A 20,463-nucleotide genomic window follows, 5' to 3' on the forward strand; every position below is an offset into this window, starting at 1 on the left:
CAGGTACGAAAAATTTCCTTACAAAACATTGAATTGTGTTTATCTTTTTCACTATGTTTGAGGAATTATTAAGTTTGTGGTAGAATTATATTTATTTAAATAAGGATAATAATAATTTCAATGGGTTCAAAAACAAATAAGCTGACCACCCACGGCATGAAAATTCTAGACATGCAATCTAACTCTCTCGAAATCTGAATGGGGTTAATGGGATTGCAACTATACGAGATAGTCTTTTCAACACTACCTTAACACCCAAGGTAAGTTCCTATCCTTCAATTGTTCTTCAGATTATACCATGAAGCGCCACAGTAAGGTATCAGGTAGAAAGCGGACAAAATGTTTTTTCCTGGCCTATGGCCATTATAACTTTTTGAATGCCTTTCACGTGAAATTAAGAAGGGTTTGTATAGATTTGCAAAAATTCATCTCGGTGAAAATGATGTCATAGATTCCTTTCACATGGTTATAGGCTTTAATGAAATCATTATTTAATAAAGGTGAATCTCTGAGCTTTATTCATTTCCACCAATGTTTACAGCCAATGCTCAATATACATGTCAAGAGACAAGATTCACTAGGTGTGAAATCTGCTACAAGAACATGATGCAGAGGAAAATGCATTTGATGTTCACGAGAATTTAGAAGAAGAGGAAAATGAAGAAGTAGTTGAGCTTGATCTGTCTGCGTTTAGTAGTGATGAGGCATTTGCTAGAGCTCTTCAAGATGCTAAGGAGAGATAATTGGCTGTAGTGAGATTGATGGCTTTTACTGGCGTAAATGATATAACCAGTTGTGAGTGTTTCTAGACTTGCCTTTTATAAGCATATGATAATGGAAGGTGTTGAGTAGTTGTTTAATTATGGGTTTGTTTTGTTTTTGCTTTATATAGGGGTTGCGGATGATACTGAGGACAATGACGATAACTCTCAAGTAAGTTTCCTTATCCTTGATTTTGATGTATTATGAGATTCAAGACTCATGATAAGTTTGTGGGATGCAGAGTGAAGTATTAGCTCTGATGTGTACTTTTGTTTGCACTTAATTGAGTTTGATATTATTCACCCTTAATGGTTAGTACAACTTCCAAATATAGAATTCTCAAGTTATACTTGATCTATGTCTGGAATTTGTATTACCTTTGTATGGTGAACACTATCTTATCGTCAACACACTCTATTATGCAATATGTATTTGCAACTCAGGTATCTGCAGCTACAATTTTTATATGGTTGACTGGTTGTTTTGGTCTTATTTTTATGATACCTGAGCGAGTTTTACAATATGTTTGTTGTTTGTCTGTCTGTCATTGCTAACATTTAGGCATCAAGTTCATGGCAGTAGAGTAGTAAGTAGAAAACAGTTAATCAAATGCGTAGAGGCTCAATTTGGGCCGACTCTTACATATACTAATAAGTAATAACTAAAAATTAAATTCCATGAATGCTATTCTGACAAAGTGAAATTAATTAGCCAAACCCAGTAATCACTGATTACTCTTTGACAATGAACAACCCCAGTTTGATAATACTTCATCATGTCCAAGTAACAACATGGTAGATATATATGTCACCTGAACAGTCGAATGATGTGATCTAAGACAAATGTAACTGCAAACTTTACCCTTAATATTTATTTTCCTACCAACACCGGATGATTTTGTTGTTATATGGTTTTCCTTGCAATTGCTTTTTAATCAGTATCATTGCTACTTTTACATTTGCATTGTTTAGAGTATTTGTGCTCACAAGTCGTACGCAGCTGACTATTGTCTTACTATATTAAAAGCATTGGTTGGATTTCGTAGTCATGTTGTTATTGTGGTTTTTCTATTTTGCCCTATTGTGCCATCATTTTTTTGTTTTTACCGGTGCCTCAAAATGTAGTTTATAGACTTCAGGTAACCTCCCTACTCAGGCCAAACACCCTGACCATAACATTTGTTTTACTAGTCTAAGTGGTCATTTTTGAGTTACTTGGCTATATCACAGTAGATTTGTATCATTAATCTTTAGTGAAAACCCTTTAATCCTGGGTTGCATTGCATTAATGTCTGGATCATATATCTTTTTGTGTTTTCAGGACACGTGGGAGGAGGTTGATCCATATGAATTGTCATATGAGGTAGACCATCCAATTTATCAGGTTGTTGCTTTATAAATTAGGAGCTTCACTGTGGTTTACATAATATAATCTGCTTCTATCTTTACAGGAATTGATTGCATTGGGTGAAGTTGTTGGCATTGAAAGCAGAGGACTTTTTGCAGATACAATAGCCTCTTTGCCTTCAGTAACGTATAAGGCTCAAAGCAATCAGGATGGTAGCGCTTAAGCGATAAGCACAACAAGTGTCCTTAGTTGTCGATGAGTAGACAGATTTTATGTGATTATGATATTATGGTTGTAATATCTGACGATGTGTCATTTGTTTGGTTGGAGTATGAAGATGAAAACACCTTGACGGTGCTTTCATACAAGCACTCATACCACTATGAGTGTATAAACAATTGGCTTCAAATAAACAAGGTATGTGCTGTTGTTGTTTCATTTATTGTAAGTGTGGCAGATGATCAAATTCACACTGGCTGTGCATCATCTTATTATATGCTGATTTGACGGTGTAGATTCCGTATTTGTTCGGACTCCAAATTCTACGATCATGTTCAAGATCTAAGGAAATAGAAATACTAAGAATTATCTTAGCATAGTCTGATGGCCAAAATGCACGGACCAAATCCTGTCGCCATTGTCTAGTAAGAGGGTCGATGAAGTCACTAACCCGATCAAGGTTGCAGTTATGTTGTTGATCTAAAAGAGGGAGAGGTGAAGGTGTCCCAAGCACCCAAGCATCCAAGCATCCAACCAGACGCTAATAGAAAGACCATCACCTACTTTCCAATTGACACCAAGGGCCATGAGTTTTCGAAGGTAATGGATGAGTTTCCGGCTTTTTGAAGCACTTCTATGTACTGTTGCTCTCATAAAGTCTTGAGGAGGTTAATATTTCATCTTCATCTAGTGTGCCCATAGTGAAGTTGGTTCAATCAAGTCCCATGCTTTCTTGCCTAGCAAGGTAAAATTTTGAATTTGAATATCTTTTATACCCAATCCTCCTCTTTTTAATGGTGAGCATGCAAGGTCCCAAGAGAAATAGTGTAACTTTCGTTCTCCCACTTCATGTCACCAAAAGAAAGCACACCTAAAACTGTCAATTTTGGTATTGGTGGTGATTATGGACCATATCGACAATTCTCCAAGTGTTTGAAGGTATGCCTTTATGTCATTCATTTCATTTTTATTTTTTTAGATCTTTGTACGGGTTTTCTTTATATGAAAATCGCCATTTTAGTTTGTATGGGTTTTCTTTATAAGAAAGTACACTTCTGAATTCATGCTTTTATTATATTCGGGTGTATTTGGGGCTTTCTAGCTTCCCATCTTCACATTACTCGGTGTTTGAGAAAAAATATCTTGGCAGCACTATTTATTTTGATGGATTTTAGAAAATAGTTTGTTTGATCTGTAACAGGTCTAATATTCTTCTCCAATACCATTTGAAATTTGGTTATACTGCTACGTTGTTTAATTTACTATTTGGTTTGTAACAGATCTAATATTCTTCTCCAATACCATTTGAAATTTAGTTATACTGCTACGTTGTTTAATTTACTGTTTGGTTTACTACTTACTAAACTTAGAAACAACCTCCCGAAATTGAAAAAGCCTTCCTCACACTGAAAAAACAATTCGTCGCATAAAAAAAACCTTTCTTCCCCATCCAAAACCTTCCTCACTTCTATAAAAAAAGAAAGTAAAAAAAAAAACATCATCACACCCGAAATTTTCATCACAGCTTGAAGAAGAGATTTAGTTCTGAGTTTCAACTAACATCATTTATCTTCTCTCTTGATCACAACTTTAAGAACTAACAAGAGGAAAGATTCGCCAGGTGTGAAATCTCATTGTATTCAAAAATAGTTTGGACTATTGACAGCTTTGATTGAAGATTTTGTAATGATATGATAACTGTAATTGATGATATATCGCATCATGATTTTCATTTTTTGTGTTGTTTCAGTGATTTATTATTTTGGTTTTTGTAGAAAAAAGGATTGTTATACAGTTATCAATTCGTTCAAGAGGTGGGTTTTCTTGGTCTGATTTTTCTAGGAAGATCAACCTCTTCTTTGTCACCATGTATTCATGCCTATCAACCTATCATGTCTTCCTATTCTATCAAGTAAGATGTCTTCATTGTGTTCTTATCTTTTCATGGTTAATTCATTTTTTTTATATATTAGGTTTTATATGCGATCGCGTTGTCATTGGATGACACCCATTTTAATAGCTGTTGAGAATGTATGTCAGATCCAAGTAAAACTCTTATTAGTTTTGTGTTTTTATATTTCACTGTTTACAATTTTTATGATTGGTTTGAGAAAAAATAACTCAGAAACTGGGATTTTTTTTTTTTTTTGGTGTTAATGTCCACATAAGTAACTGTTAAGTTAATTTGGATGGCAAATTGACAGAATCACCACATTGTTAAAATTGAAAAATTGGATGCACAAAGTGTTAACAAAAAAAGTTGGTTGCCCACTATGTGAAATTGGCCATAGTTTGATGCCCAGAAATTCATTTTGTTTTAGGAAATGGTTGAATCTAATATTAATGATACATTTTGCATTTTTTTTGAAGTGTTTAACCACTGGCGAGAATAGTTGATGAACACGGATGGAAATTTATTTCAGGCAATATTCTTACAAATCATGGAATCCTATGGGATCTTATACAAGGAGGACTTGAGCATGCTCAAATATCATAGGAAGCTTAAACTCATTTGACGTGAAGGAACCTTCAATGTTTTTAATAAAAAGAGTGGTATTGTTGCTCTTTTCATTGAAACTATGTTCTTGAACACAAGTGAGAACAGTAAGATTTTGTTTTAATGTGATATAGAGCTACAACAAAGGTATATTAAGTTTGCTTAAGGTTGAAAGGCGTTGTTCCTCTGGCAGCAACAGTAATTAGAAATATGTCAGGAGCAGTTTTTTTTTGGTTGAAAATGTAATGACTTTAGAAACTTTTGTTGCAAGTCTTCAGGATTGCACGTTTTTTTTTTGTCAGTTGAACAAAGAATTGTCTATCTAATGGTGATCATATTGTAATGTTTCCTATCAGTTTTGTTTATTGTGTAGACATATTCAAAGTTTTAAGGTTCTGAGTCATTCTACTTATTATGTAAATTTGATTTTGAAAATTAGCGATATTGGACCATCATTTATAATACGTACAAACATTTTCCACGCTCTATTTCATTATTTAAAAAGGTAATGGCCTTCATCCTCCTATTCCACTCATAGGTATTTGCATTTTATTTATTTTACTCTGCAATACTACATACTTCACACATTGCAGTCAAGTTTTCAGAGTTCCTGACAAAGATTGATAGGCATTTTGGAAAGGAGCTGGAGAATGAGCCCAAGTTTTTGAACAATGGTGATGCAGGGTTTGTTAAGATGATTCTACTAAACTAATGGTGGTCAAAACTTTCTCCCTCAACAAAGAGGGCCCACAAAATGGGAAAGTGGTGGCTTCCCTATACTTTTTTATAGCCATGAGTCACCCTATTCTCCTGACTCATTATTCTTCTTTATAGATTTCGTTACTTTTTTAGTTAGTCATTTGTCGGAAACTCTTAGCATTTTTTCGATAACCTAGAGCACATATTTATCCCGCGGATCGGGCTGTCTCAAATCTTAGTCATTAGGCAAGGAAGTAGAATAAATGCGAGAACAAGAACACTAAGATTGAAGGAAGGATTAAATGAGCAGAACTGGGATCAACAAATATAGATAGCATAATAAAGCCGTTAATGGCAGAGTCTATAACGCATGATTAACGTGTAAATTGAGCGTTCCAAGCATTTAAGATTTTTATGTCTACTCAAAATTTGACATGGCTGATCATCTGGAAGTATTCTTGCCACTTTAGCATCAATATTCCATAATATTAAGGCAGGAGGATTAAGAAAAAATGGGAGAAATAACTGTCGATAAAAAAGAGAAACAACTTGTGAGAAAAAAAAAATTAAATAGTAAGAGTCCCAATTAATTATGTTTCTCTTTTGAAGAGTCCTAATTTAGTTTCCTAATCTATAATAATAAATATTACAGACACAAAGAGATTCCTTTATACTTTATATACTAATCTTCAAATCAGGAGAAAAAAGCTGCGAGCAATTCTGGAACTTCTAAGTATCCCATACTCTCGAGTTTTTTCTACAAGTCTTCTTTCAGCGAGAGACTCTCCTCAAGTAAGGAGATTCCTTTATATACTCATCTTCAAATCAGGAGAAAAAAATTGCGGCCAATTCTTGAACTTCTAAGTGTTCTTTCTACAAGTCTTCTTTCAATACCTCCCCGGTATATAGAAAGCACCATCTCGAGTTCTCTTAGCAACTTCACAAATAATGATGAACGACATTTTCTCTTTCAATTCACAACAACATGATTCTGAGTTCTTTTTACCAGGTAGCTATGTCTACAAGAAAGCGAGATGCACCTTCAGATACTTCAAAGTGTATTTAATCAAAAGAGTTTATATTATACTAAGGAAGAAATCAAACTTTTGACAACTCGGCTGTCAATACATGGTCAAATTTCGGAAGATAATATTTTTCAGGATGACCTCAAAGAATAATTAATGAAAAAATTGGTAATTTGATGCAACTGCATTGAACTAATCTCAAAGAATAATTAACATAAAATTGAAAACTGAATGTAAATGTATTGAACTAACCTTAAAGAACAATTAATGGGAACATCGAACTAACTTCAAAAAACAATTAACGGGAAATCATGAACTGAATGAAAATGCATTGAATTAACCTCAAAAAATAATTAATAGGAAATCAGAAATTGAATGCAAATACATTGAACTAACCCCAAGGAATAATTAATGGAAAATTGGAAACTGGATGCAAATGCATCGAAACAATTAACGAAAAATCGAAAACTGGATGCAATAACATTTAACTAATCTCAAAAAATAATTAACGGGAAATCAGAAACTGAATGCAAATGTATTGAACTAACCTCAAAATATAGTTGTATTATATGTAGTTGAAATGTCTAGACAAATATAGTTTTGCATTTAAAATAATATTTACCACATATTTATTCGTATGATTGGGAATGCCTAGCTATTCAACTAGGTGCAATATGATCTTCGCCTCATTTGGCATTCTCAAAAAAACTTTGATCAAACGCCTATTATTAAAAAACAAAAAAAAAAGTCGAAGGGGTTCTTTATTATTTTATAGGTGGGGTTTTCACGTTGCAAGATTGATATAATATTTATATCTCATAGCTCTGCATAGTTGCAAATATTTTTCAAAATAATATAATATAAAACGACACCCATTCGTAGGACGGGTTCGAAAACTAGTTTCTCTTATGGTGTAATATCTCTAATATTAATGATCCATTCATTTGTATTTTCAACTCTAAATGAATTATTAGATCAAGAAAAGTTAATCTTTGCTATTTGTTATTTATAGTTGTTCTAGAAATCCAATTTATTCGTAAGATTCATCCCACTTTTGTAGATCTTGTTTGCTGTTTTTTGAATAGTGAAGCACAAAATTGAAAACCGAACCACACCGAACCGATTTCACGGTTTGGTTTGTAACCGGTTCTTCAAATACCTCGGTTCCATTTTGGTTCCTGTTATCTAGAAATCGGGAACCTCAGTTCAGGCTGTAGTTTGACCTAGAACCGGACCAAACCGAACCGTAGACCTACACCGTACCTAATAGGTTTTTAAGGAAGTGGTATATTCTGTAAGCCTTCGGTCTAAAGTCACAACAAACTAATATTTAGAGAACACTAATAGATCTTCAAAAAAAAAAAAAAAAAAAAAAAAAAAAATGCTTCTTCTTCCCCTATTTTTTCTTCCCCGCTTCGTGCAACACCGCCCAACACCACCACCACCACCATCACCTGCCACCAGCCCCTTCACCATCCACCCCCATCACCTGCCACCAGCCCCCTTCACCATCCACCGCCATGACCTTCTTCCACTAAACACCCAACCTAGTTGCACCACCACCACCACCTTCTTCCACGCCCTTGCTGCACAACTCGTGATGCGCCTCTTCCATCTGCCGTCACCAACACCAATTACCACCTCCATCATATAATATCCCAGCCCCTACCACCATCTGTCATCGACCACCAAATTTTTTTTTAAAAAAAAAAACAGCGCCCTTCTTCCCCAGCAAGAAACCCCATCACCTGCCACCGCACCTCCCCATCACCTGCCACCGCACCTCCCCATCATCGCCCTCACCATCCATCCCCCATCCACCACCAACAGATTTGCTCACCATTCCCACCATCAGCATTTCCACTACAACCGTATTCCCCACAACAGCCTCCAATCCACCGATTCCTCCTCCCCCACCTTAACAAAGACAAAGACCACCATTCATTCACTTTCACCACTCAATAGACAGCGATTAACAAAGTGCACTCACTGGTTCTTGTTTTTCAGAATTTTTGTTTGCTAGAACAGTGTCGTATACTGTTTCTGTTCTTGTCTGTTTTTGCAACCAAAGACTTCGTACCCAATTCCTCGACAGTAAGCTGAATTGCTGTCAGCATTTGGTTTTGGATTTGGTTGTTGGACTGGTTTTGGGATTTGTCTGTGGATTTGTCTGTTTTGGGTTTTGTGTGGTGTTGTTCGACGGGGTTTGGGGTATGGGATATGTATAGTTTGGGATTTGTTTGGTTTGGGGTTTGTTGACCTGGCTGCGGGTTTTGACTATGAGAGGGAAGAAAGGTCTCGCCCTCTCAGTGACTTCTTCGGGGGTCTGTGCCCCACCCCCTAAGAAACGTGTCCATTGTCCTTTCCGGGATCGTCATGGATGCACCAATGGAGTAAACGGTAATGGGTTTACTGTTCCCTATATTTTCACGCATTTCGATAAACAACATTTGGATTGCCAGTTGAGTATCGATAGGTAGTCTGAGATGAAATTAAGGATGATCGTGAATTGTATTTGTCACTGGAGAACTCCTTAAGGTCATTAGACAAATGGGTTTGCGGCATTTGTCTTTGCATCCATGCTCTTGGGATACCGTGTCGTCATCCAGATGATACCATAGAACCGCCTGCTTTGATGGAGAGTGGAGAACCCGCATGTGTTATTGTGGGCATACCACAGCCGCCCTCTAAGCCCAACACTACGGATCTTACACTCACGACACACAGGGGTGACGGTGATACCCCTAATCAGGTTGGTAATGTTTCGCAACTTGATGAGATGTTACTTGATAGTGCATTCCGTATACCTTTTCGTACTGTGAAAAGTATACCACGTGCTTGTCGTTTGGCTTTTTCTGGTGCATTGAAATCTGCTCTTTGGGATATTACGACTGATCCTGGGTCAGTTATGCCTTGGGTTCGTCTCCTTCTTCGGCCGCGCTGTACTCTGCAAGTTTTTCAACCACAGAATCGTCAGGAACGTCGTTCTGGTACTAGAAAAAACCTTCAGCAGAAACAGATTCTCCATGCCTTGATGACATGGAATGAGCCTGGTGGGATGTTTCGCCTCTTAGAGTGTGTAATAGAGCCTCCTTCAATCCAGCCAAACAGGAAATCTGCTTCCACTCAGAATGTGCGTCGATGCTTACAGAAAGTTGCTGATGGACATTTTGCTGCAGCGGTTAAAGTGTTATCATCATCAGGAGTAGCCTCCAATACTGTAGAGACTATATGTGCATTAGAGGAGAAGCACCCGATGCGACAACCACCTGTGAGACCGACTGTTCCTTTTGCTGAGCCCCTTTAGTGGTAGAGAGAGAGTCGCCCCTATTAGCATGTATTCGGTCATTTCCGAAAGGCACTTCTTGTGGTCGTGATGGTCTTCGAGCTCAGCATTTGTTGGATGCCATGAGTGGTGCTGCAGCAGCTATATCGTCTGATTTGCTAGATGCATTGACCCCTGTGGTGAATCTTTGGTTACAGGGACGATGTCCACAGGTAATTAAGCGGAATTCATCGCGAGTGCTCCGCTTTACTCCACTTCTCGCCGGATAATGGTATTCGCCCCATAGTCGTAGTAGGGATGGTTTGGCGCCGTCTAGTCTCCAAGATTGCAATGAAAGGAGTTTCCCAAGATGTGGTAGGATACCTCGAGATTTTCGATTATGGGGTTGGTGTTTTTACGGTGGTGCGAAGCGCTTTTTTTGCCAACCGCGATAGTGTATGCTAACAAAGGCATTACCTCTCTTTTCGATCTTTGCTTGTAGATTTCGGAATGCTTTTAACATGGTTGATCGGACTACCATGTTGAGAGAGGTTCAGATCCGTTGCCCGCTATTGCCCCCTGGGTTGAGTACTTGTATTGTCAACCCGCGAGGTTATATATGGGGATGGCTACATATGGTCTCAAGCATCAAGTCAAAGAAGGCGACCACTTTCGGTCCCCTTCTATTTGCTTCCGGTGTTGCATCCCCGATTCTGCGGATCCATCCGGTTGTCGATTGTTGCTACATGCTTGGTATCTAGATGATGGGACTCGATTGGAGATACGTAATGTGGCGGCATGACTTTGGGTATGATTCAGGAAGAAGGACCTTCTTACGGGCTGGTTCTTAATGTGGCTAAAACTGAGATATTTTGGCCATCATTGGATCCACGTCGCTCCACTCCTGGTCTCTTTCCTTCAGATTTGTCCCGTCCTCAGCAGGGAGTCAGGTTGCTTGGAGGTGCGGTCAGCACTGATCCATCTTTTGTCATGGGCCTTGCTCACAAGCGTGTTGAAAAGGTTGCGACTTTGATGGACCGTTTAGCTATATTAGATGATCCACAGTGTGAGTTAGCTCTCTTACGTGCTTGTGCTGGGCTCTCTAAGTTGGTATTTGTGATTCATACTTGTCCACCATCCCTTTTAGAGGCGGCTAAGACTTTTGATCGGCATCTCCTCCCAATGTTCTCCGTGGTATTGTGGTTTCGATGGTCCTAACTTTGGTGATTTGCGGTGGCGTTTATCGACACTCCCATTACGCCTTGGTGGGTTAGGTATTTATTGTGCCACGATGTCTCTACTTTTGCTTTTGTGGCCTCCCCGTTGTCGACTTCCGAGCTTGAACCACATTCTTAGGAGTTGTGGGCGGTGCCTGGATGAGATTCTTGATGTTGCTAAGAGTGCATTGAGTCTTTGTCTTCCCGATTTTGACCTCGGTTATGGTCGGAATGCTACCGCCCCTCAAAACCACAAAAGTTTTGGCGGAAGCATTCTATAGTAAGATTGTTCTTTGGTCTTGAGAGGGAGTTTGTGTTATCCGCCGTCGAAAGCGGTCGTTGGATGCTTGCAAAATGAACACGCTAAGGATTTTTACTTGCCATTCCAATGGAGGGACTTTGGGTAGATGTCGTCCGTGGAGTATTGTTCTATTCTCCGCACCGCCTCATGATTCCTTTGTACTCGATGGTGGTCTATGCCCCGCTTTGCAAGAAGAGTAGACTAGACGCCCGGGGACCATGCAAACATTGTAGGCATTTTCCGGGTTTCAAATCACCGACATGATCATGTCGAGATATTTTATGTGATGCATTTTGGAGGGTCGGGTACAAGTAAAGAAGGAGGCTCCTGTGAATTTTCTCACCGATCCGAATGAGGGAAGATCTACACTTCGACTGCGGATGTCTTTGATATCTGATTGGTCCGGGGAGACATGCATGTGTTGATGTAATCGGAGCCTCCGTTGGTAGGTAGGCTGGGAATGGAGTCTTTGAGGTGGGAGAAGCGTAGAAAGAGAGCGGCGAGGGAAGATGGAGAAGCATGAGGAAGCTTGCGGCTAACCAAAGATTGTTTCATTCCGTTTAGTTTACGACACTTTCGGTTTCTTGGAACAACGATCTGTTGAGCTTCTCAAGAGACTTCCGAAAGTCATGGACAATAACGTTATGACAAATTTGGTTCTAACGAGTTTGTTTTTAGAAGAATAGGATTTGCTATTCAGAAAGGACTTGCGGCACAGCTTGTTGCACGCTTGTCCTAATTATTTGTAAAAATCCTTATCAGTATCAATAAAATTTCCACTTAAAAAAAAAAAAAAAAAACAATTGATTTTATTTAAAGTCTACTATACAATAAGTACTAAACAATTTTATTTAAAGTCTACTATATATACGGTAAAAACCAAAAAATAAAAAAAAAAACATCAAACTCCAAGAGGACATGATCACTAAGCAACTGAAGTCCAACGTACTACTTACACTACTACTTAAAAAAGATGAAGGGCTTCCCCGTAAGCCAAGGCGGCAAGGCCCCATGTTGTATACGTACGCTAAGTCAGTTTCATTCACAGTTCAATATCAAGTTGATTTGTTTTTTATTGGTTCAATAGATTTAAACCTAAGGTATGACAATACAACAGTATATATGTCCTAAAGTTTTAATCCAAATTCTAGAGACAATACTGAAAGGAAACAACACCAATTAAAACATTATTGAGGGCGAAATGAACCACCGGAAAAAAAAATAAATAAAGAAAAAGGGTTCAAAAGTATACATCCGAATTTAAGCCACACATAAATAAAGCATGCCTTCAAACACCACGTGTAAGACCAATTTAAATATATAACTGGTAACACTACAGACGTCTTGAAAACAATACTGTACCTAGTCAGCCACTGGAGCACTTTTGTTAATCTACATATGCTCGAGCCCAGTCACACTGGCTAGCTTTATATTTTCTTCTACTTAAATTGCATTATACTCAGTCACCTGCACCATCACCGTGCATAACCACTCTGAAAATTGTTGTATGCAGATAAAAGAAAACAATAGAAGACAAGGACAGAATAACAGGTAATAACCAAGGCGCGGATTAGGCTGTCCTTAAGGAAAGATTTCGCCCTTCCAATGGTGCGAGAAAGGCAACGATGGCGTCTTCCTCACGGGATTCAATGGTTAACAGCAGCCTAACTTTGCACTAGAATAGACTACCCTCTAGAACAAAGAATATAACTCTCTCGGCGGCTGACAGAAGAAGAGAAGAAGATTGAAGCAATAAAGACTTATCTGTTTCGTGTAGGTAAGAGAAGGGTGTAGCACGACTTCAACAACTTCATTTATTTGGTTCTATAGTGGCAAAGATGTACGACTTAAATCTCGGTCGATATCGAGGCGCGGCAGAAGACACGAGTTCTATCTCTCTGCGTCCTCTCTCTCTCTCTGTGATTGATACCCTCTATAGACACAGCAGTGTTTATATAGAGGTGATCCGGTTACCAGATGGGAGAAGGAAACCTCACAAAGTCGGTAAACCACTACCCACTAGACAACCAAATTTCAAGCCCACGCCACGGCTCTCGGTTGGTTCGGTCGGCGGGCGGCGCGAGGCGTGTGTGGCTTTGGGTGAGTCCTCCTCCTAACACAAAAGCATTTGTACCCCCTAGGGCACGCCCTTATGCTAGAGGTTCACCTCAAATACCTCACTACCTAGTGGTGGTTCACCAATGTGGGACTAAACAACACACAAGTATTTGAAATACACATGAAGATTCCAACAAAAATTAGCATATATTAATCTTGTAAAGTAGATTATATGATTGTTTATCGATAGAGATGCAAAATGAGCCGTAATTGTCGATATTTGATCAATGTTGATAAAGAAATTTTTAATAGATAAATTCAAACAGGAACCATCTAATAAAAGTTCAAGTGTTGCAAGTGAGATACCTAAAAAATGAAAGGAACAAAATCACAGACTACACATGATCAGTTTTGGACTGCATACTTGGAAAACCACCTCGTCCACATCTCTTTACATAAAGGCAGCAAACATGCAAGTTGAACGTCAATCATAACTTAGAAATCATAAAATGCAATCCATTCCATACACTCGTATCCTTGACATAAAACAATGAGGCTCAGCCCCTTGGTTCTAACTCAGTTGAGTATAAACTCCCTCCCATCGGCCCCTATCATATAACCTCCATATCATTTACGTCTCCTTAAATAACCTCCCTGCTTTCCAAAAAAGAGATAAAATCTAGTCTGTTTTTATTTACCATTTTATCTTATTTCCTTTTTTACCCTTTTGGAATTGATATTTTCCCGACTATATATATATATATAATGTGACTATGTAAAAATACATTTACATATATATGTGTGTGTGTGTGTGTGTGTGTGTGTGTAAAACTATATTTGCATAGTCATTGGAGTTATAAAAACTTAAATTTACATAGTAACTTTTGGGTTTGAAAATTTCCCTCACAAAATATATGTAAATTTAAATTTAAATTTAAATAGGTTAAGAAGACTCTGTAATTTTATATTGTCATATGTAAATTTACATTTTCATATGAAAACTTAAATTTACATATGTAAATTTAAAATTTAATATTTAAAAATACTATGTATTTAAATTTAAATTTTCCTATGAAAAAAAATTTCATATGAAAATTTAAATTTAAATAGGTTAATAAGACTGTGTAATTTTATATTGTCATATGTAAATACAAATTTACATAGGATAACGTCAGCCCGGTTTGTTCTTAAGCCGAAATTATAAGTAAAGATTGATGACGTCAGCCCGGTTTTCACAGGGGTATTTTGGTCTGTTTTGGCTTTGATGTTATGTTTTAAATAATAGGGAGGTTTTATGCATTTGTTCGCTCTGGGGGGATTTTTGTGTAACAATTTTTTGGTGAGGGAGATTAAACCCAAAATCTGCATTATATGTATGTATAGTCTCCCTATCTGTTCAACAACAAAGGATCAAATAAGCTAAGAAATTGGGGAGTCATTCGACTCAACACATTGGATGTAGCATTGTGAAAGCAAGTTTAAGAAAAGGCGAAACAAAAACCAGTCAGAAATCATTGTCCCTAGTATACATCAACAGCGTATCTAATGAAAAATACATTATTCAGAAATTCAACCTCATCTTCTTCTCTTCCTAAATACGTCAAGCTATAACTAAAGTCCTAACTTTTCAGGAAAGTCAATTTTCCACAAATCAAACATTTGAAGAAAAAAACAATAAAAAACAAACACAACAAATTTAAAAGACGTCTCAAATAAAAGGTAAAAGGAATGAGTTGCAGAAAATGTCGGTACCCAAATGAGTTACCTTCAAGCTCAACTTCAATTCAATCAATGAACCTACAATTCAGAGCGGATTTTTTTGTTAATATTATGAAATTGAAACCAAATAACTGCAAATGGAATGATTTTCAATTGCTTCTAATCCATTAAGATCAACAGCGATAGATGGAGATATAAACTTTCTTAAGATCAGTCAAAAAAAAAATCAGTAATGGAGAGATTAGGGAGTTAGAAGAGAGTTGGGAGATTTTGGGTTTAGCAGGGGGAATAAAATAATATTTGGTTTCATTCCCTTCATATTCAATTCAAAATAGTGTGGATTTGCTTTTATAAATGACCGATTACCACTATTAAACAGTGTTAAGCAACACTTTAATACTTTAATTGGAAGACAATATCGGTAGTACGAATTTATATGGGTGTAAAAAGACCAAATAGTCATTTTTAATAGTATTTAAGTGTTTGATTTAATTATTCATTTAGGGATATTATGTGTAAGAAAAATATCCAGATGAATTTAAGAGTCCAAGTTAGTTATAGGAGATGCTACTTTTTTTTCCTCAAAGATCTGCATATTATTATACTAAACGTGCCGTTGACACGCCGATATTGTCGTAATACAAATATTTACAAATGATAGCGGTGGCACGGCATGCCCACCATCTAAATCGGATAAAGAAATTCCATGTTGTGCTAGAGTATCAGCTGTGGCGTTTGCCTCCCTATAGATGTGAGTTAGAGACAGATTGGTGAAGGAGGAAAATAGTTTGCGGATATCCTCTATAATTCCGGCCGCTGCCCATGGAGTGTCCCTGTCATTTCCTTTAATACAGCTAATCAACGCCTCGAAGTCGCTCTGGATGTGTAGGCTGTGGGATGTTGTATGAGGCGCCAGAGAGAGACCAAGTCTCATTGCCAATGCTTCGCAATGAATGATGTGGAGATAGGGACAAAATCGACTGCTGCAGCGACGAAAGTCCCGTCAGAAGTCCGTAGTACACAACCCAAACCCGAAGGACTGGGGTTTCCATGGCAGGCGCCGTCTGTGTTCAAAGTGATATGATGTGTGAAGGTGCATTCGGCTTCCAGCAGGGGTGGACTAGTTGTTTCGTTCTCTTGGGTTTAAGGAGTAGATTTTGGGCTTCCTTTGTACTTCTCCAAAATGCCAGACTAGCTCGTAAGGTGCCTTGTGGTGTTACCCTTTTTTGCTCAAACAGTCTCTCGTTTCGACTATTCTAGATGCTCCAGCAGAGGATGGCGAATAATTCTATAGCAAAAGGGATAGTGTCATCGTGTTCGCAGAATCGTTGGATCTTTGTTATCAAATTTGTGGGGGTCTCAAAGAAGGGAAACCTATTTGGGGAAGTGGACTAGTTTGCCATACGGTGCCGGGTAAAAGGGCATTCATGAAAGAGGTGTTGTCTTTGTCCGGGTGGTTGTTCTGAAGAAGATGCGGTCGGGGTTAATGTTCAACCCAAATCGGAATAGATTTGAGGATGATTTCAGAGCATCTCGGGAGAGTTTCCACATGAATACTTTCACTCTAGGAGGACACTTGAGTTTCCAAATGATCCTCCAATCAAAGAGAGGTGTTGTGTTGGTGGAGTGGAGGGCGTGGTAGCCTGATTTGACAGTATATTTCCCATTGACTGAAAGAGTCCAAATTCTTTCGTCAGGGTTGGCGCTGAGGGAAAGTGGGATGGAGATGATCTGTTTAGCAATATCTTCCGGCCAGCAGTGGTAGATGATGTTTGAACGCCATTTTCGCGTTGTGCTATCAGTTAGGTCGGAGACGAAGAGGGGGGTGATGCTGTTAGTCAAGGTAATTGGAGCGATGACACCTTCGTTTACTTGTGCTAGTAGAGATATACAGCCAATGGGCAGTGTCTGTGATTGACTAAGGTGCGCCTAGCGCAGCTAGATGTAGTTTTCAGAACACGGAAAATGCAAACAATCTCAACAATCACGAGTGGTCGAATGTATGCTGAGGATATACACATATATAGCTACACAAGGATCCACAATACTCAAGAACCGGCTTCAGCATATGGCATATCTTAAAGGACCCTTCACCCAAAAAAAAATATCTTAAAGGACCGCTTAAACAGTGTAGATCCTCACAACCTTCTGTATCTTGGCACGACAAATTGGGCAACCCCAGGAGTTAACTTCGATATTGCTCAAACAAGACATGCATCCAGGCATATGACCACAAGGGATGCAAGCCCCCTCTATTGGAGCATCCAAACATATCGCACATGATGAAAGTCTGCCCTGCTGAGTTGCACTTTTACTCGGCCCGGCTTCAGGCACACCCTCTTTATTTGGCTGAATGACCACAGTGCCTCCTTGAGCTTATCAACAATCAACAAAATGACAGCAAATCAAAACCTTAAAGTAAAACTTGACCACTTCACAAATTCAACTCTTCTATGAGAATATATTCATCTATTTTTTTGGCAATAGGCAGACCGCTACAAGTATTAATGAACAAAACGAGTGTGCATTGTCTCTATCATATCATTCTACACCATAGATCTGTGTATCTTACAATCAAGAGTGGTACAAAATGAACTAGCTTATCTTCAGTAGAGTTGTAAAGGGATGCCAAGTAGTCCACAGCTTGATTCGACATGACTCTAGAAAGACTATACTTACTCTTTAATCACGTTTCAGATTAAAAGTTCGTATATGACTCAGAGAAAAGCTTACCTTCCACAACCTTAGTAACATCTACCTCTGCTCCAACAATCAAAGTATCACCCACAAGAAACCCTCTACTAGGGTCACACAGCTTATTGAGAGGCATGAATGACGTGAATCCCCAATCACTCTCTTGTGCATTAAATGTGTGTTGTGTGTCTGCATGAAGATTAAAGACTCAATTTGTCAAAGACAAGGCTGGTAATGTTACTGTAGGTGATAATAAGTTGTATATTACATGATTTCACAAAAAAAATATATGGAAATGAGCCAAGCTAGGTAGGGAAACAATAAGCATTGCAGACTACAGCTAATTAGCAAACTGTATGTAGTAGCTAATAAAAAACGGCAGCAGTACTAAATTAACATTTTATTCTAGCAAATTTTCATTCACCAACTACATAATTATAGAAGGGTAAATATACCCGTACAGAGTTTTCAGGAAGAAAGAGATGCGGAGGGGGGGGAATTCAAACCGTATTGCACAGTGTATTTACTGTACACTTGATTAACCACTGACAAACTGAACTGGGCATTTGTACTCCAACCACAAGGCAAATCAGGCGCATGTGCTACATCTAAGTACATTGATAAATAATCTACATTGTTCCCCTTTGGATAAATCAACACTCGCCTATCAAAAACACAAAATTGTCAGAGACTAAAAAGAGCTGATTATATCAAATAGCTCTAGTATCGCCTAAAGAAATCGAACAAAGGGCAGCAGTTACTAGTTAGTATACCATTTATAACCACCGACTTGAAAAGACTCAGAATAATGCTTCTTGATGTTCAACCTAGAGAAGTTTCTAATTGTCCAAGCGAATGTTGATGATAGAAGATCAACAGCCAGATGATTCTGCGTAGTACCACTGCACTCTTGACCTATAATAATCAACAACAAACCAAAACGTTGAAAACTCATCTAGCTTTATAGAAACTGAACACAGTAATTTGAAAAGAATAAAGATCAACAAACAAATCTTCATCAACTCACAAACTGAGCTCTTCGCACAAGAAAAGAATCATATTTGAATTATAATTGCAATGAGAGATGCATATATGAATCAACATAAACTTACCTTCCCCAACCTTAGGGACAGTGACCTCTGCCTGGATAGCTTAAGTATCATTCACAGGAAAACTCGACCAATTTCACAACTTCAATATTTTGGTTCGAATCAAAGTTCAATACGAATCAAGAAAAGCTTACCTTCAGAAAAAGAAACCTCTGCCTCGACAATTAACGTATCATTCAAAAGAAACCCTTTCCCAGGGTCCCTTAGCTCACCGAGAGAAATGAAGGACGTGAATCCCCAATCAGATTCTCGTGCATTAAATTGGTGTTTTGTGTCTGCAAAAAGAGTAAGGACTCAACTTATTACAGATACATTATGGTCTAATCCATAAACTTTCGTAGGAGAATTCATAACAGATGAGATCATTGAATCTAAAACTCAGTAAAGATCATAGAATTGAAACCTTTTCTCACGGTGTACCACCTATTCCGTTGATTAACCACTGACAAACCATAGTCGGCAGATATACTCCAACCTTGAGATAAACTAGTTGAATCAGCAACATCTAGGTACACTGACAAAAAATTTACGTGGTTCCCCTTGGGGAACATCAGCAGCCGCCTATCCAACAACCACATATAATTAATCAATCATTTAAAAAAACCAACTGATCATCAAAAACACAAAAGAGAAATATAAATGAGCATACATACCATTTATAACCGTTAATTACAAAAATATCGGAATAAAGCTTCTTGGTGTTCAACTTTGAGAAGTTGTCTATAGTCCAACTGAACTTGGATGCCAACAAAGAAGTGTTTGCTGGTGCTTTATTAAATGAACAGTAACAAAATGTTATAAACTCAAAACTTTGAAAACACTTCCTACTTCAGAAGATCAAACAAACGTTAGCGAGTTAATGGTTTTACCTTCCATAGGTTTTATTAGGAGCAACTAAAACACCTTGCTTATGACATAGAAAGACCAGTTGAAACAGAGAAGACTAGAAGGGAACTTTTATATATATTAACTTGGTTGTGTATTTCATTGGAAGTTTCGTGATAAGTTTGTATATATCACCTTAATACTATATAGTTTTCTTCTTGTTTTCGTAATAATAAACTGATTTTGACATTAACGCGTAAATACGGTTCATCACAATTTAATAATACTAGTTAATTTTGATCTGTTATAGAATCTTGGAGTTCAAATTTGTGTTAATTTTTCAAGAACTAGTTCAGCCGACATACTGGGCAGACGCTCTTCAAACAAGACATGCATCCAGGCATATGACCACAACGGATGCAAGCCCCCTCTATTGGACCATCCAAACATATCGCACACATGATGAAAGTCTACTCCGCTGAACACTACTTGAACATACTTCTAATAATAATACTAGCAAACTCATTAGATGCTGCTTTCTAATTTTAATGTTTAAGTTAGAGTAAGGAGAACCTCACTGCAAGAAATACTTATATCGGAGAAATGACATTGATTTAACTTGGATTTTTTTGCGATTATGTTCATGACTAAATGAATACTAGCATACCCAAAAAAAAAACTAATTGGTTTCAGAATTCAAATTTCACACAAATTTGTTTTACGTAA

General features: G+C 37.8%; 1 protein-coding gene and 1 pseudogene across 8 annotated transcripts; one reads left to right on the forward strand and one right to left on the reverse strand.

Moving 5' to 3' along the window:
- The first annotated feature begins 298 nt into the window (after positions 1-298).
- On the forward strand, positions 299-2,616 carry LOC147485962 (E3 ubiquitin ligase BIG BROTHER-related-like; annotated as a pseudogene).
- Positions 2,617-6,067: 3,451 nt separating this feature from the next.
- Positions 6,068-20,108, reverse strand: LOC147485963 (uncharacterized). 8 transcript variants are annotated; one of them, XR_015200758.1, is made up of 12 exons: positions 19,782-19,940; positions 19,566-19,680; positions 19,316-19,473; positions 19,047-19,187; positions 18,577-18,718; positions 18,310-18,467; positions 17,843-17,992; positions 17,255-17,484; positions 15,154-15,187; positions 13,815-13,858; positions 12,695-12,799; positions 6,068-6,543 (listed from the first exon to the last, which is right to left on the reverse strand). XR_015200758.1 is itself a non-coding variant. In XM_086569955.1 (9 exons), exons 1-9 carry the CDS (start codon positions 19,786-19,788, stop codon positions 15,179-15,181), a joined length of 1,110 nt encoding a protein of 369 aa, XP_086426081.1. In that variant the 5' UTR covers positions 19,789-19,940; the 3' UTR covers positions 14,893-15,178. The 8 variants fall into 8 exon arrangements, 3 of the variants coding, with proteins under 3 accessions (XP_086426081.1, XP_086426079.1, XP_086426080.1); XR_015200755.1 differs by having other exon boundaries at positions 13,757-13,858; XR_015200756.1 differs by having other exon boundaries at positions 12,695-12,825; positions 13,757-13,858.
- Between the last annotated feature and the right edge of the window lie 355 nt (positions 20,109-20,463).

This window comes from Coptis chinensis, chromosome 7, assembly GCF_015680905.1.
Source record: "Coptis chinensis isolate HL-2020 chromosome 7, ASM1568090v1, whole genome shotgun sequence".
Lineage (NCBI taxonomy): Eukaryota > Viridiplantae > Streptophyta > Magnoliopsida > Ranunculales > Ranunculaceae > Coptis > Coptis chinensis.